This window comes from Hesperophylax consimilis, chromosome 19 (genome assembly GCF_061612785.1).
Source record: "Hesperophylax consimilis isolate HC1 chromosome 19, BYU_Hcon_1.0, whole genome shotgun sequence".
NCBI lineage: Eukaryota > Metazoa > Arthropoda > Insecta > Trichoptera > Limnephilidae > Hesperophylax > Hesperophylax consimilis.
In genome coordinates, this window is record NC_142854.1 from 31,948,224 (window position 1) to 31,967,847 (window position 19,624).

Here is a 19,624-nt window from a genome sequence, read left to right on the forward strand (position 1 = left end):
AGGCTGATGTAAGTGTAATGAGTACGATTAAGAAAGGGACGCTTAGATGGTTTGGGCATGTAGAGCGAAGATAGGAGTGTAAGGAGGATATATGATGCAAATGCGAACGGTAGCTGAATTCGGGGACGCCCGAGGAAGACATGGCACGATCAAGTGAATCAGATACTCGAGTCGGGCCATGTCAAGAGTCAGAATAATAGAAGAGTATGTATGAGATGAGACGATGTATGAATGTAAACGAGGCAAAGAAGTGTATGGTGTGACCGAGTTGTTTGGCGGTCCGTCCTTTCTGCCTCCCCCTGCGGGGAAACGGCGTGATGGGTAGTTAGTTAGTTAGATACAGTAGTTTATATACGAAATAAATGTCGAAAACTAACCAACTAAGTTAGTTAGAAGTTAACATTGCAATCAGACTTGAAATGATTGATTGCAATGTCAACTTCTAAATTAAATACATATGAGTATAATATATTCAATATGTATTTAGAGAGTTGTTCAGCCAAATTAATATTATGTAGGTCAATATATTTAAATATTGTCAAGTTGACAAGACGTAGGCAAGACCAACTGTAATAAATACTAATCTACGTCTTTTAAACCATTGACTGATTGTTTTTTTTACAATCGAACCTAGTTTTAATGATCTATCATTAAAATAAAGCTAAGGTCAGTGATTTTCAAACAGTTTTTTACGAAACAGACATTGAAATGTATTTTTCTTTTATTTTTGTTATTATTATAATTATTTAATGAGCAACCAGCATTCTGCTGAAGCGCTCATATTTGATTTAACAATAAGTTATAAAACAGTATTTGAGTTGTTTTAAATAAATAAATAAAATAATGCTTTCTTCTCTCCGAATAAGAATTTGTCGAGCTTTAAATTGAGTTATATTAGTAAAATGGATGACATGTTGTCGAAGTTTGTTCCATGCTTCCAATACTCTATTTGCAAGGAAGTGTTTCCTAGGATTGGATGAAAAAGGTGTTTTATAGATTTCTTGATGTCAGGGCAACTATAATGTCCAGATAAAATTTTGAGAGTCTCAATCAAGTCATCCCTTGCACTTCTTTCTTATAAAGTTTGTAATCTTAGTTCATTGTATTTTTCTTTTCTTGCTAGAACATTCCCAATGAGTTGCAAAACTCTTTGTAGAACGAGAGGAACTTACAATACATAGGTGGGAGTTAATAGGTACAATTCTACATTGGTATTTCGATATCAACATTATAAGTGTCACATACAAAACAGTACACAAATAGAAAAAAAAGGAAGGTTAAGTAAAACAGACAAGAAGAAACAAAAAAGGAAACAGACAGGGATATACAAATAAGCACAGAGCCAAGGTAGGAATTTAGAAGAAGGTACTTACCCACTAATACTCGTATATTGGTAAAAATAGATTATGCTCGATTACAAATACAGGAGATAGAAAATGTTTTTATATATTTAAAAAAAATATTCTTTTTAAGCCTTTCTTTGAATTTTTGGTTAATGCCGGCTGTTATATATATCTGGAAGAGGGTTATAGAGTGTGTAGGCAATATAGTTTAGAGGTTTTATTCTTTATTGCGTAGTGTGTGTGTATATCTTCATATTATGCTTAGAAATTTACTTATCGCGACTATAAGTACCTATTACCGTCATTAATTTTTGAGTCACTATGTCGTGTTGCACCTTCTACTTCTTTAGTTAACATTTCGGACAGCGTTACGGTGTCCATCATCAGGGCGGATGTGTGGTTTGATGTGAAGTGTGTATTTATGTATGCAGAGGCGATACAGTGTTGCAAGCGTTAATCCTTTTAATGTGGTTTTCTGCATTTAGTTTTGTTGTTACGTAGTTAAGATTGCTCTGATAAATGGTAAATGTATGATTGTTACAACTCGGTTTCGCCAGAGCGTTTTTTTCTAACGAACAGTAATGTCTTTCCTAATTTTTGATAGGTAAATCGACCATTTGTATAATAAAGGTTGTTGAACGTTTTTGGTGTATTTAAAAAAAGTTTAATTCTCAAAGACTGACAAACTTCAAGACGCCAGTAGTGGTGTTTTTCTGCATAATAAGATAAACTTTATGATATTCTTTTTTATATGAAACTGCGCAAGAGTACCAACTGCTCCCAACCGTCTAGAGCCAGTGAGACTATGGCATCCCCAATGTATGTGTATGTTGTGAGGGTGAATATAGTGGGGAGAGGAAGGTGTGGAAGTACCTGGCTATTCAGAACTGGTCACCAAACACAACTAAAGGAATTTCAAGCAAGGTATCATTCTGAATGGTAGTCTTACATCAGGGCGATACTGATAAAATTTAAATAACACAAATGAATGAAATAAAATTAACTTGTTAGTCGAGAGCCTTACCCCTTGACCACGGAAACTGTAAACGCACAGCTAAGATTTAATTCTTAGGAGTCATTTGCGATGAAAAGGGCGATACTACCTGAAAATAAGAGTTTTGACCTTGAATTTCTGATACAAAAATCAGTACAAATTTACATACGCTAGAGTTCACCGCTCAAGGGTTACTACAAACAGATCACCTACTGCCGACGCAAGTTCGACTAAAATAAGTGTTAAGGCGATGCACTACGTCGTGTAGTATTTTATATTGAGCCGATATCAATAACAACCCTTACGTAGATGGCGATAAGGTTTAATTTTTATTTTTTTATATATTCAATAATATTGTTATTGGGTTTATAAAAACAGTTTATTTTTAAACAAGTTCTGCTGTGTAATTATTATTACGCGTGACAGCTGTTTCGCCCTCTGAAGGCATTATCAAAATGTTCAGAGGGCGAAACAGCTGTCACGCGTAATAATAATTACACAGCAGAACTTGTTTAAAAATAAACTGTTTTTATAAACCCAATAACAATATTATTGAATATATAAAAAATAAAAATTAAAATGGAGTTCTACAAATTAAACTTAATAACAATAAATAATGATAAGGTTTAAATTCCCGCTTAACACCATCCGCCTGTTTTGATTTATGCAAGAAAAAAACATGGCCAAAAAGTGCCTTTTATTTTATTTTGTGGATGTTCAGGCATAAATATTTAATTTTCTTCCGATCATTTTATAAATAACTTAATTTGCCACATTATACAATAAAATCATAACCGAAAATGGGTTCGTAAGTAGGAGATTTTGAACTTTAAAGCAGTTTTCATAGGCCTATACATTATTTTTTTCTGAGCTTATAAAAATACTCGATTATTTCAAAGGCCAAGATGTATTCTACTCGCAGTATTTAATTAAAGCATTTGAAACATTTCTAGGCGACCAAATTTTCAAACCAAAAACACATGATTTTGCATTACTACGTATGGCATCGCCTTAAGTCACGTTTCATCGATCAAATACAGTTTGAAAATGCCGGCGATTCGGGGTTATGAATGGTTTGGAGTTTGTGAATTCTAATGTAATTATTAATAATATTATTTTAAAGAAATTAAAAACTTTTGTCTCACTAGGTTATATCTACTTCATTTACGTATGTTTCTTATTTCAGTGCAGAGACAATGCGTAAAGTCTTCCTCTGGCGACCCTGACTTTAATAATAATAATTATTATATTTGGATGATTTTTATAGCACAGTTTTTGAGCAAAATCACCTCAAGGACGCTGTACAAGTATATAATACATTTCTACTATGTTTTTAATAACTATATATATGGAGATAATATACAGTACAATACTTACCTGGTAGGTCACTTGAGATTAACACTTAATAAACATTAACTAATTGTTTATTAGCGAAATTTAGATACAGGATTTAGGACATAATTAAAAAAATGGATATAACTGGACTTTCTTTCAGGAATGGTATATTTAATTTAAGGGTATGACAGCTTAAAAAGGTAAGTTTTTAGATAAGACCTGAATTCTGTTGGACTTGTTATGGATCTTAGTTCCAGAGGGAGTTTATTCCAAGCCTTCGGCCCAGATACTCTGAAAGCGCGATCACAAAACTTAGTATTTGGCTTGCGCTTAGGTTCTATCAGTCTGCCTACAGCTGATGATGTTGCTGATCTAAGAGTTGACTGCCTCAGACCAGTGTTTTCCGAGACGCATAGTTCAGAGATGTAGGGTGGGGCCATTTCATTGATGGATTTAAACACCATCCAGCACAATTTGTACTGGATTCTTTCAGGGCACTTGAGCCAGTGAAGGTTACGAAGGTATTTTGAAATTTGCGAATATTTTGAAACCCCGGTTATGAGCCGTGCTGCTGCATTAAACACTGATTGAAACGTGTCAATTTGATATTTTGGTAGACTAGCATAAATGCCGTTGCAGTAATGGTACAATTCAAACCTCTCTTTCTCTCTCAAACTTCTGACACTATTAAGAACAATTTGAAATTTTCAGTGAAATCGGTATCGCTATTAGATTTTGAGTCTATAGGGGACATAAAAAAAAACATTAATTTATATTAACATTTATGGAATTGAAATTCGTTATGGTTTTTTTTTTTATATTGCTTAAAAACGTATCCAGTTTTCATCTTTGCAAATCAAGTAACATTCCGTGATTTTTCACGTGTGTAAAATCAACTTGTTCGAATAATAATATTGAATTTTCCTACCTTTGATGTTATAGCAAGAATTGCGTACACGAGCAACTAATGATCAAAATTATTTGAATTCACGTTGCTCGTTATAATGTCGTTCGCAGAATTCCAACTCTACTAGAACATACAAAGGAATCAGAAACAACGTGGAATTTAATATGTGATCAGGTTTCAAAGAAAGAAAAATACGCGTTCGAAATATTGAATTACTAAATAACTAAGCATCACGCCGTTTCGCTGCAAGGGTAGGTAGAGAGGACGGACAGCCAAACAACTCAATAAAATAGTGTGAACAGTGCTAAATAACTCATGTATCACATTAAATCATCTCAAATACACGCGAAATACCAAATGTTAAATAATGTACGCCATTTTTGTTGTTTGTTTTTGGGGTTTTATGCCGTGTTGCGCTAACTCCTTCTTAAGCCGACGTTTCGGACAGCGTTGCAGTGTCCATCATCAGGGCAGATCCGGTAGATCCGAAGATGTGGATCTACCGGATCTGCCCTGATGATGGACACTGCAACGCTGTCCGAAACGTCAGCTAAAGAAGGAGTTAGCGCAACACGGCATAACACCCCAAAAACAAACAACAAAAATGCTTTTGGCCGTGAGAATCTAAAAACTTACCTAATGTACGCCATCTTTAAACTGGTGAAAATCGGTACCGAAATAGGACCCAAAAATTCATCTCGAATCCATTATGAAAAGCTGACGATGAAAACTGAACGAAAAAAATGATCGTGTAAATCTTCCATTAAATAACACTATAAAAATATATATTATTGATATTTTAATTTATTTTGTTGATGTGACGTAAGTTTTGACCGGGTGTAACAAAAAAACTGATCGAAGCATTGTTTGTTTCCTTTCCAAGTTAAGATCTCTTAAAGTTTTCATTGAAAATAATAACTAAATTAGTTTATTTCATAAAAACATTAATTCCTGTTTTTATTTATGTTGTTGGAAATTTCCAAATTGGAAAAGTTTGGCTTTGGAAAAGAAAAAATACTGTGTAAAAAGAAACTTTTTAAATAACGTAGACGAAGTAAAAACATTAATTTACACAAATTCTAACAAAAGTTATACTGTAGGTTTTGATCAAAATAATCAAAAACTAACCTATATATTTTGCTCAATTTATGAACAGTACAATCTTCATATTCTGTCACTCTTAACATCTGGGAATATAGGTTTACAAAAAAGTCTTAAGAGGAAGCTACAACCCAAAAATGTGTATATTCTTGGTATACCTTATATTGTAGGTAATAGGCATTAAAATCGCTTTACAAACGGAGTCTAGAAACGTTCGATTTCAAGCACAAAGTGGATTTTATTTATTTTGTAAATAACTTCATAAGAAAGCAAAAAAGTTAATCAAGTGAAACTGTCACAGATAATCTTAGCTATAATACTGTATTTTTTTAAAGTTTTTTTCTTTACGCGTTCATACATTTATATTGAAAAAATATTTCCTTTAGTAGTTTACATTTATATTTTTTATTGAGTAATTTTTTTTTATTTGTATTCTACTGAAGCGAAACGATAGGAAAACCTTCAATTTATCTAAGGCATGTTTTTTGATATTCACAATGTACACCAATTCGTAATAAAGATTATTTTATTTTTTTAATTTTTTTATTTAACGCCCATAGGGCTTTTACATTGTGGTAGTATAATTTTAATTAGACAGATACTCTGAAACATAAAAAATAAGAATAAAATTACATTTGATAAAAGCTATGCAACAAGTCATACAAACACAAGAAACAAAAACAGAAAATTACAGCTATTTGTTGGTTTACATGATGTGTTTAGGAGTATTGTTGAAATAAATGTTTTAAATGATCCACAAAACTTGCCAAGTTGGTATTGAATATGTCAACATCACCCAAGTAATGATTTCCCATGGTGTGAAGTCGTTGTATTGGAGAGTGGGCAATGTAGTTACGCTTATGTGTGCTGCTGTAGAATATTGTATTTGGTCGTGTTGTTACTGTGGGTGTATGTATGTTTATAAGTTGCAGGAGTTCACAACAGTCGAATTTAGAGTTAAGTATTTTGAATAAGAACGTTAAATCGTTTATTTTACGTCTATCTTCTAATGTATGTATTTTTAGAGTATTTATTAAGAAATTGTATTTTAAGTCTTCGACAGGGATATTTAATTTAAAATTTATAAAACGTAGAAATTTTGTTTGTATTCGCTCAATGTTGTTAATGTGAATTTTGTAAGATGGAGACCAAACTACTGAGTTATATTCAATTAGACTTCTTACTAGAGATACGTATAATAGTTTAATGGCTTGTAAAGGATTAAAGTTTTTAGTTGTTCTTAATACGAAGCCTAGTGTTTTCATACCTTTGTTCACAATTTGATGGATATGATTGGTGAAACTTAGTTTAATTAATCAAATAGTGATTTAGTTCGAGTGTTGTCGGCATAATATGCTGAGTTTGCAAAACGTTTTGAATGTTCGCACATCATAATTTGCCATTTTTGACTAGCGGAATTTGTTCATTTACGATTGTTTTTTTTTAATATGGGGGTCTGAGAACGTCATTTTGCAATCAAAGACGACTCCAAGATCTTAACGCTATTGACTCGCATAATATTTGCCCTTTAATGCTGTACTCAAAAACTATGGGTTTCTGGGAGCTGGTATATGTAATTATTATGAATTTTTTTAATATTAAATTCTAACTTATTTTTTTCTGACCATTCTGTTACGGAATGAAGGTCAGATTGCATTTTCAAGCAGTCTTAGGACGGGTTGTTTCGGAGAATTTGAACAATTCATCAAATTTCAACGTTCATTTACGGGTTCTATGAAAGTCCTATTAAAATTCTGTTATTATATCATTATAGGCTAGTTGCTTGACAGAACTGAAATAAAAACAGAACTTAAACATATCTTTCACAGAACTTGAAAATTAACTTTGAAATTTGAAGAATTGTTCAAGTTCTCCGAAACAACCCGTCCTTAGTAAGAAATAATTTCAATCAGAAGCTTGAGGTCATCTGCAAACAGAAGACATCTGCCATGTTTTTTTAAGCTTATGTCTTTGTAGTAAGCAAATTATTATAAACAATAATTAGTCTCCTGAAATATTCATACAATTTAAAACATCTCCCGAGTAAAAATAAATGCCTCCTACGGGAATTGAACCAGCACCTTCTGATGTCCGGTCAGGTGCTTTGCACAACTGAGCCATTTCGGCTTATTTCCAACATGCCAAATAATTAAATATGTACTAGTACTTCAATCAACAATTATTACTGCTTATTATATTTTTTCACCTGTAAATAACCAACTTTATTTTGTAGGAAAGGCTTTGTTAGTACTAAATTTCCCACTAGATGGCGTCGAGACATATTATATCTACATTTGTTGGTGAAATATTTTGTTACCTTTTGTGCTATGAATAAAAAAACCTTGTCTTATTAACATTAGTATATCATTAAAAAAATAAGTCTTTGTGGTATTTTATCATTGAAAAGGGTAGAAATATGGTCGGAGAAAATTTACTGATATGAAATACTGTATATTGATTTAAAATCTGTTAAAAATATTCGTTTTCCTATTAAAAACGGGACTGCAGGCCTTCAAACAATGAATTGACAGAGTTCGTAAAAAAGTATCAGTCACGTGTTTATACAAATATTAATATACTGATATTGTCGCATTAGATCGTGATATTTATTCGGAAAGAATACGTGTTAATTTTTTTCATACTTTTGCTGCCACATGCAGAAAAATGATCATGTTGAAATAGTGATAGCATGCCAATTTACTGATAAAATATTAGTCATTTAGAATGTATCGAGAACACGTGTTCTCTTCCTCATAAATATCATAAGGAAGGCGACAATATCAGTATTTGAATGAACACGTATTCCGCAGTTTTCATAAAACAATCCCTTTTAACTGATACTTTGTTAAAAATTCGTTGAAGGCCGTAATCCCGTTTAAAACAAGGAATCACTAAATTTTCTACGTGTGCAAATATTTAATTCTATGCCGTACTGTGATAGTAATACGTGTGCTTATAGACTCATTAATTATATTGAGATATCCTCAAACTGATAGCCAATCAAAAATGAGCCAATTTCCGTAGAAAACTGTTTGTAGCGAAACAAAGGGAACAAAAATCATACAATTGATTTCACTTTATGTATTTCAGATTGCGATAGAACTCCATTTTTTTTAATGTAAATCAAATTTAAAACTGTTATTATTAAGATCTGCAAGTATTGATGCATTATTGTGAGCTGTTTCGGCGTTCAAGACCATTTTTGAACTGGCCACGTTTAGACGACTTATTTACATGATTCTATTTACCCCCGCCTACTTTCATTTTTTATGATAGATTTAAACATTACAGTTTTCAACCACTATACTAGGCTAATACCCGTGTTATGATATCTAAAATGATTTATTACCGGCTAAATCAATTTACCGAGAAACTAATGTGACAGTAGATACTGTATAATATATTCTGTAGGGTACTTTGAAATCTGTTTCCCCCACATTAAATTGTAATATATTATCAATAGCGCATTATCCGAGGTGGATACTTTCAGTTGCGAACTTACCAAATACAAGAGGTCCATAAAATAATATTTCTCTGATCCCTTTAAACTTCTTCGGCCTTTAGACGTCTGGTCAATTTAAGAGTACCTACTCGACTTATTAGGCATAATGACCTATTTCAATGTTACCATTCTTAAACAAATTATGTAGCAACTCGCCAATTCAGAATAAGCAGAAAGCAGATCTCTTGCCTGAACAGACTTTGCAATAATTACAATAGCGTATTATCCGAGGTGGATACTTTCAGTTGCGAACTTACCAAATACAAGAGGTCCATAAAAGAATATTTCTCTGATCCCTTTAAACTTCTTCGGCCTTTAGACGTCTGGTCAATTTAAGAGTACCTACTCGACTCATTAGGCATAAAGACCTATTTAAATGTAACCATTCTTAAACAAATTATGTAGCAACTCGCCAATTCAGAATAAGAAAAAAAGCAGAATTTTTGCCTGAACAGACTATGCAATAATTAAAATAGCGTATTATCCAAGGTGGATATATTCAGTTGCAAACTTACCAAATACAAGAGGTTCATAAAAGAATATTTCTCTGATGGTTTGTGAATAATGTAACGTCTCTATTGTTTATATTTCTATTATGATTTGATTTATATCTGCAACCGCTCTCAATGGCTATAAATGTTTTGTTTTGTATATTTTTCGTTTTATATAATCTTTGAATTCATATTGCTTTCTTGCAAATTTAATTTACTTATTCCTTATTATGCTGTCTCAGTGGAGGTAAAGTCACAAGGAGGAAATCCATAATAAGTTTTATTTTGGCTATATAATACTTATGTACAAACTGCAATAAATGTAAACTGTCGATTTCCCAAAAATAAATAATTGCGTGACTGTTATTAGCTTATTTAATTGTGTTTTATTGTTAAGGTCTTGTGAACATAACTAATTAATGTTATATATTAGAAAATTCTTGCAAAACTAATTACCTACAATCAGTACAAAATTCTATGGTTAAATTACTAGTTTCAAAAAACAGAGACGCAACATTTCATCGTTGTGTCGAAACTTAAATATCTTGTCTTACTATGGGACAAAATATTGATTCAGCATATATCTGACTCTGAATATAAAAAGAAATTGGAACATGAACACAACACTAAGTTCACAAATAATGAAGGCATGCTTGTTCCAAAATATAGCAATAAATACGGACAGCGAACCCTAGAATATAATGTGCCCAAAATGTTCAACATGTTGCCAAGTAACATGGAAATTTGTGAATTCTCAAATAGATTCAGATATAAGCTAAAAATATGGCTCATAAATAGAAATACGTTGTACTAATCATCACTATCAATCAGTAGTCGTTATTTATATGCATGTAGATTTAGTGTTATTTTAGACCGTGTGCCAATAATAATAATATAAATAAAATATAGTTTTCATTCAAAATTTAGGCGTATTAGATCAGTCAAAGAATTTATACATAAAAATGCAAAAAATCAGTCATTTTAAATACATGTAGGATTACGAAAGATTTTTTAAATATTTGTATTGAGGGATCAGTAGGATTTATAGGCCCTGTTAGGAGTTCTAACGAGCCGAACCCTCTGATATGAAAATATCTGGAGTCGGTGAATTATTTTCCCATTTGATCTCTTGTGAGTTGACGTGTTGTTCTTGTATTGTTTTGTATTTATTATGCTTATATAATGCACTTGCATAATGTGGATTGACTAGATGATCATTTGGGGAAAAGTGTGTGGAAGGGCTTAGTTTTTCCTGTGGGGAAGATTTAACCCGGACATAAAGTCGGAAAAAAAAGTTGCAACAATATTATGTGTGTTTATAATTAGTAATAATATTATGTATATAAATTTACATTGTAATTGAACGTGTACATACTGTTGACAAACTGCTTAATTGTGGTTTAACAGGAAAATACTTAAAAGAACAATAAAAAATAAAGTCGTTCGTTTATTGATTTCCAAGTGTTCAAGTATATTTAATCTTAGATGATTTAAGGCGAAACTTAATGCTAAAAAGTGATTTTCGATTAATCTTTAAAGCGAATTTGTTTACATTATAAATGCCAAAAATATGCTTTAGATAAATTGGAGCTATTTCTATGGTTTCCTTTGAGTAGAATACAAATATTTAGTTTAACTACTCAATAAAAAAATATAAATGTAATCTACCAAAAAATGTATTTATTCAATAGAAATGTATGATCGCATAAATGAAACAACTTTATAAAATATATAATATTAAGGCTAAGATTAATTGTGACAGTTTCCCTTGATTAACTTTTTTGCGTTCTTATATTTTTTTTTACAAAATAAATAAAAACCACTTTTGCGCTTGAAATCGAGCGTTTCTAGACTCCCATTATCATGCGATTTTAATGACTATTACCTATATTCGTGACGATATAAGACATACCAAGAATATACATATTTTTGGCTTGTAGCTTCCTCTTAAGATGGAAAAAAGGCAAATAGGGTACGTATTAATTTTTTTTTTTTTTTGTACACCGTACTTCAAAAGCAGTAAAGTAATCTTGTGTACTTAAATTTACAAACTGATACGCACTCATAAAGTCGTTCTAAGTATTTTGTATTATTGTGAGATATACGATTTTAACGGTATTAGAAAGTAGCTACACTACGCTTTGTATTTGTATTTAAATGTCTACCACAGGCGCAGCCGTACAATTTTAAATAGTTCTATTAAGGCTGGCCGCATACATACGTTTTTCGTATTCGATTTCCGAATTCGTTTTCCGTATTCGGACATCGGAATGCACGGAATCAGTAGAAAATACATTAACTGGAAAAAACCTAATGACGTCATGTGGAACGCAGCACTTGCATACATTTTGTTTGTGCCGACGCAAACGCTCGGAAATTTCCGTTCAGTAATTCAGTGTTGCCAACGGATCTTGACCTAATATCGCCGTTTCTCATACATAAGGTAGCGTAAAGTAGCCGAATTTGGTGTTAGGTGGGACTTAAAATTGATGTTTTTACGTGAAAATAAAAAATTCGTGGGGGGGGGGGTGGCTAGAGAATTTCGGGACATGTTTAAAATTGATGTTTTTGAAGTAGCTTAATTGGCGACCAGTGGCCTTTTAGATTTTTTCGGCGCCGATTCTCGCTTTGAGTAGCCTAAATGGCGATGTATCGCCCTTGTTGGCAACACTGGTTCTGACGTTTATACATTCCGAATGAAGAAAAACGAACGTTTGCGCTAGTCTCACGGAATTCCGAATACGGAAAACTAATTCGGAAATCGAATACGGAAAACGTATGTATGCGGCCAGCCTTAAACAGAAAACCGTCAAACAATTAACCCGGTCAATTTTTTTGTTAAACGAACCAAGCGAAGTTACAATAACTTTTATAATACTTTTTTGTTTGTTTACTCCGCGTTGCTTGACTTTTCTCTAATTTCTATAAATATAATATGCATGTTTTATAAGTTTTACTAAAAGAAAAACAAACATTGCCGAGGTACGAATAACCTAACAATATTTGATTCTCTCCTACTACCACCACAGTCAGAGGAAAATGTTGTTTGTGTTGCGATGGAGGACTTAGCCAGCCGAGGAATTGAACACACTACGCCTGGGTGGGACCCAAGCGCGATGCCAACTTAGCCACTGACCTGTCATATAAACGTAGTATGTAGTATGTATGGTGCTAAAACTTGTGGTATTTGTATTGTGTATACGCAAACAATAATGCAACCTAACCAAAAGTCTTGTCATTGATAGTTATTATAGTATGTTTTGTGCTAAAACTTGATGTATTTGTACTGTCTATATGCTAATAAAAATATAACCTAAAATAAAGTATTGCTGTATAGGAACCTATATAAAACATTTATAAGTAAACCATAGTCAAAATGCGAGAAATAATTAATAAAAATTCTGCATTAATACAGGCTTGCCTAGTGAGGCGGGTTATTCATAACATAAAATATAGTATATTATGCCATTTCTATATAACACTTTTACTGCTCTATTATTATTTCAATAATGGCATTGTTACTAACTTACATATTGGTATATAACTTACAAATGATATATTATATATTCTGTAATTTTTTGATGAAATAAATAATTTAAAAAAAAAACCTTCCGGAAGAAATTCTCTAAATGATAGTGAAAACCCTATCGAAATCCGTTGCGGAATTTAGAAGAACTAAGCGCATAAAAAGCGTGCGTTTAACGTTTCATTTTAATTTATTTTTTCCAAACTTCTACCAAACATCTGGCATGCCCAATTGGGGTATGTCGACTGTGGATATTTTTCTGATATGATATTATTTTGTCTAGGCCAAAGAGATTAAAATTTTGAAGAAAGAATTTCGAAATTTAAAAAACGTTTGATCATACTAGACTATCAAATGCTACCGTATTCAATCACGATAAAATACCATTCAATTCTCGAAGAATCGATCCACAACAATCAAAAAGAACTGCTTGTATTTATTGGGCAAGAATACCCTACAATGAATGTCTCAATCAATTGTCGGAAAGTGAACAATAGAAACTAGAAAATTCTGCTATTCAGTTCAGTAGTCAATGTACCACCAATTATTCTTCTCATTTTACAATACTTAAAAAAATTATAATGGCTTCGCACGACTGGTAGCAGGTATTTTAGAAAAAACAATACGAAATACCGAGCAATAATTCGAGCGTGACTTCGTTATGTTAAAATCGCTTCCATGTTTTGAACACTTTTCGTTTTCGATCGGATGTAATATAACTTCATAGCTTCCTGTTGTACTCCTGATGGTAATATTATTTCAATAACACATTGTTTAATTGTAGACTGTGGGTAATTATGATATGGAATAGATTATTTAGTAAAGCACCTTGCTTATTTAATCCGAAGATAAGAAAAGAGTTTTTTAAAAGTTACCTCAAGAACAGAAAACAATTTGTCACTCACGGAATCTTCCAATCTGCCGAATTTCTTGTTTTTTCTGGGGTTCCCCAAGGATCGATCCTAGGGCCTCTTCTTTTTTCCATTTTAATTAATGACATTCCTGAAGTCATTCGTTTTTCTCGCTTTCTGCTGTTGGGTGACGATCTAAAATTATTTCTTCTAATAAGAAATATTGAGGACTGCCTACACCTTCAAGCTGATGTTGATAACATTTCAGAATGGAGTCACCGAAACAAGCTTCATTTCAATGTCATGAAATACGTAGTTCTGACTTTCACCAGAGCATTTAGTCTCACATACCACAGGTACACTATGCTCGGTCATAATCTCTAACGAGTTTCAAACATAGAGGATCTTGGGATTATGTATGAGAATAAGTTAACATTTCGTCCTCATATCGATGGGGTGTGCCAGTCGGCCTTAAAATGTTAGGGTTTGTTCTCCGAACCGTCAGAGTTTTTCGGGATACCCGTGCTCTGAAGATTTTATACTTCTCCCTGGTCCGCAGTAGGCTGGAGAGTGGTTCGCTTATCTGGAATCCTCATGATGTGGGGTGCTCCCTCGTGTTGGAGAGGGTTCAAAAAAAGTTTCTAAGATTTCTCTACATGAGGGAGTACGGCCACTATGCATGGCTCTACCCGACGAACTTTCTTCTAGGCATGCTGGGACTTCACTCCCTGCAGCTCAGAAGGGAGGGGTATGCCGCTACCCACCTATTCAGACTGCTGCGAGGCTATATTGAGAACTCAGCCATTTTGGAGCGCGTGAGTCTCTATGTTCCAGATGACTATCTTAGACAACGTCATCATAGATTATTCTATCTTCCTGCCTGCAGAACTAACCTGCCAATGGTTCTCCCGGTAGGGAGGAGTATATTGCTCCTGAACCAAATCTCCTCCGAGATTGATATATTTGGCGTCAGTGAGGAGAGATTCAAAGGGGAAATTCTTCTGATTCTTGAAAGAGTCTCTCCACATTGACGAGATCTTCCACCACTGCCTGAAATTTTTTTGGAAATTCCACATTTCTTGAAATTTCTTTTTTTTACGTATAAATATTTGAAAACAATCTTTTGTAAAAACATTATGTAACCTAATTTCTTATATGCATTCAACCCTAATTTGTAATTAATAAATAACTATTATTATTATATGTTTAATAGCACTTCTTAAAACATCTTTAAGACAACATTTATTTTATATGACGGCCTCAGTAGCCAAATGGGATCCTTGTATTATAAAGCAATGTAAAGTTTACTTAGGTTAGAAATCTGACTGTCCGTACATGATTTGAACTGGAGGGAGACAGAAAGAGGTCAACAGAATTGGAAACGTTTCCTAGAAGCAAACAAAACTCTCCTAGGTGTTGATTGATGACATCCCTGATTGCAGTAGTGCCACCACTTGAACGCCTAAGAACATATTGTCTTCTTCAACAAACGGATAGTGAATTGACCTACATATGACTTAAACTGCCCCTTTTTAAGCGTCCCCAACTGGGGTATGTTGTGAGGCTGGAGATTGATGGTGTGATGAAGGAGATGGGGATAGGAAGGCGGTTGGGTACCTAGAAATTCAGATCTGGTCACCAAACACGGTTGAATCAATTTCAAACAAGTTTCAATTCTGAATGACACCAGGGCGATACTGGAAGTATCATCCTTTCTGGAACATGCCGCAAGGATACTATGTTTTATTTTAAATGAATAAATTGTGAAATAGGTATAACAAATTAATCAAATAAAATTTACTTGCGCACGCCGCAATTTAAACCCGCTTTCTTCGGCTAGTCGAGAGCCTAAACCCTCCAAAATCTGGGATACTGAACAGGTCGTTTTTAAGACTCGTTCTTTTGATCACAGCTAGGCTTTGAAATACCAGCTTTTGTATAAGCCCCTCCGACAAACCAAACGTCTATAAAACCTGGGTTCATAATTATTTTTTTCTTAAACATATCCTCTGCATTGCATCTCCAAATATATTGATAGAAATTTCAGGGTTTAATGTGGTGATTATTTTTACAGGCCCTTGAAATCATTTTAATAATAATTTAAATATTTGACCATGATTTTTAAGACAATTATTCTCATAAATATTGTTACATTAAAATCATTTATAATTAACGAAATTAAGACATAAACAATATGTTAACTGCCGATTCATTAAAATTAGAAACTGATTACAAGTTATACCAGAAAGTCTACAATTAACAATTAAAACAAAACATAATTAATACTAAATAAAGGTCACAAACCTTGAGCAAACGAAGGTCCCGCCAAAAGAATGACTCCCACAGCAATCAATGTCATTTCCCGCCAAAACGACGCCATCTTTGTTGAAATTTGTTTCCTTACTAACATGGCGGTCGCCTCTCGATGAATTTCATAAGAAAACTACACAAAAACGATAAAATTTCGAAATTTTATTGCGAAAAACCTCAGTTATCCATTATTGATAGATACACTTAACAAATTGACACTTTTCACTCACAACTTTTGTTGAATTTTAAAATTATTTTAATATTGAATTTGGCACTTTTTTTGGCAGATTTTTTTTTATATTAAGTGTTTGACATTGTCGATGGAAGTCAAGTGTTTCTTGTGTTGTCTATAAATTTCTTTTTATGATGTTATTGGATGCGGATCGGCTAATCTGTAACAAAGAAAATAAATATATTAAAAATTATATATAAATGCTAGCTAGTCTCCGGCGTCGCCAGGGGTTTAAAAAGAGTTTTTCAAAATCAGGTATAGACAGTGAGCTTCATCTTGTTTTCAAGGAGAAGTATGTAAATTAACAGGTCAGGCTCAGGCCTCAGCACAGGTAAGCCACCCAGTGAATCCAACATTACTGGATAAATGTAAAAAACATAATAACATAATTCGTTGCTTAATGGAACGGAATGCATTAGAAAGAGAAAGCCATATAAATAATATGTGTATGGGTGAAACAGCTATATATTTATGAACGCCCCTCATTTCAGCTTCTCTAAATTAAACTACTGTATTAAAAACATTGCCATTATTTCTGTTAATCTTAATCTTAATCTGTCTATGTAATTAAAATGTTAGGTCAGGTTATTTCACAGAATTTGAACAATTCATCAAATTTCAACGTTAATTTTCGAGTTAAAAGAATGTCCTATTCAAGTTCTGTTACTATATCATTATAGGCCATTTACATTACAGAACTGAAATGATAACAGAACTTGAACGTTGACTTTGAAATTTGAAGTATTGTTCAAATTCTCAAAAACAACCTGTCAATGTTTGTTCAAAATCTTTAATCTCCGAAAGTTCTTCAAGAAATTTTGACACAACGTTGCAATCAAATACATACAAAATATAGACGTCACTTAAGAAACAGCGCCATCTGTTGGACGTAAAAGCAAAAGGCGATATTGTTTCTCTATCTGCACAGACAGAGTGAGCCACAGAAATGCGTGGCGGGGTACAGCTAGTATTATATCAAATTTAAGCATGCGCATATTTTTGTTCGCAAAATTCGAAAAGTAGTCGACCGATATCGCAGAAAATTTCAAAGTTTATTCTTATTAGTGCCACGGGTATTTAGAAAGTGGTTTGGATGTATGAAAAAATCGGAGACGCCCGATAAAGACGCAATAGTGAAGCATTGTAAGGTCCACTATCAGTATCTCACTGAAGTTCCCGGTGTTGCTCGGGTTTTACGCAAAGTTTTTTTGAAATCGAATGTATAATTTTCCTCAATGAGTAGTTATATAATCGAAATTCGGCTTTAAGGGGTGAAAATCGGATAAGGTTAATTTTTTTAACATTTCAAGTATACAGTGATCTTTTTCTTAACTTGAAAATCAAGTGTGCAAAATTTCATCAATCTCGGAATGAAACTGTAGATTTGTATAAAAAACAAAGCCAAGCCGCCCGCCAGCAACAGAGATTTTTCTTTATATTATTAAAATATTATATTATAGACAGATTACTAGACGAGACAAGAAGGTTTGAAAAGCGAACAAAATCAAATTCGTAACGGAATTATGAAAATTGAAATCTGTACAAAATGTACATCTTTCGATTCGATAAACTTTTACTTTACATAATATTACATGAAAGTAATTGCGAGTATATTAAAACACTGTTTTTATAACTTTCACTAACACATTTATTCACTACCAAAGTATACGCAAGGTATTTTTTATGTGAATACCTTACAAGTCCCAACAGCTCCCAACCATCTGAAGCCAGTGAGACTATGGCATCCCCAATTGAGGGATGTTGCGAGACTGCAGGTAGTAGGGATGGGAAGGAGATTGGGAAGAGGGAGGTGGGGGAGTAGCTGACTCCTCAGATGTGGTTACCATCTGGTCACGGCTAAAGTCATGGTCTTTCGGTCTGGAACGTGCGACAAATATACCTGATATTAATGATTAAATTGTGAATTAATACGAATTCATCAAATTAAATTGACTTCTCACGCTGGGATTTGAACCCGCAACCTCACGAATTGCTAGTCGATAGTCTTACCCGTCGACCACGGAGTCTGTCAAGTTTTGTTGACATTAGAGCTAGCAGTTTTTGTTGATACCGCCGCCCTGGTAAACATTAATTTGATTCCAACACCTCTGTTATTGGACATTCGAATTATATAAGGTGACTTAGCACGGGTGCTCAGGTTCTTGGCGGGAGGTTTTTCCAGGTTTTGGTGGCAGATGCTTTTGCCCGTCAACTGCGTGGTGGGCCAGATCGGGAGAGGCCGATTCGAACTCCCCAAGTGGACTCAACTTCGACCAATAACCTTGCACCGCAGTGAGAAGGATGGATTCATAGATGCGTTACTCCTGGACCTACTGGCCCTCAGATTCCGATTTTCCGTCCCAGAACTTCCTCTCCTAACTAACTAACTAAATAACCATCTCGCCATTTCCCCGCAGGGGTAGACAGAGATGACGCACCGCCAAACATCTCGAACTTGACACACTTCTCTCCTCATTCACATTTTTATACCGCTTCATACATGCTCTTCTGTTATTCTGACTCTTGATATGGCCCGACGCGAATATCTGGTTTACTTGATCGTGCCATGTCTTCCTTGGGCGTCCCCGACTTCTACCATTCATATATATTCTCCTTACACTCCTTTCTTCATTTAATCGCTCTTAATGCCTAAACCAACTAAGCCTCCCTTTGTTAATCTTACTCATTACGCCTACATCAGCCTTGAATTATTTCCGAATCTCCACATTTCTCACACCATCATGCATGATTTTACCACACACGCGTCTTAGAGATCTCATTTCTAAAGCATTCAGTCTAGTTTGGTCCTTCCTCTGCCAGTTCCATGCCTCCCTGCCATACATCAGGGTAGGTACCAGAACTACATTATGGTCTTTTTTGTTGTTTGTTTTTGGGGTGTTATGCCGTGTTGCGCTAACTCCTTCTTTAGCCGACGGCCGGCATAGTCCAGTGGTAACGCATTGGACTACCATTCCGAAGGTCGCGGGTTCGAACCCGGCGTGCGCAAATAAATTTTATTTGATTAATTTGTG

The 19,624-nt window shown here is 33.8% G+C and overlaps 1 protein-coding gene across 1 annotated transcript in view; it reads right to left on the reverse strand.

The window, feature by feature from the left end:
* The window catches only part of LOC149415148 (uncharacterized), a 610,989-nt gene that overhangs the window by 431,269 nt on the left and 160,096 nt on the right, over positions 1 to 19,624 (reverse strand). Inside the window, exon 2 of the mRNA XM_089643088.1 lies at positions 16,355 to 16,752. Within this exon, the coding sequence (XP_089499214.1) occupies positions 16,355 to 16,460 (106 nt within the window). The 5' untranslated portion in view covers positions 16,461 to 16,752. The remainder of the gene's footprint in view (positions 1 to 16,354; positions 16,753 to 19,624) is intronic.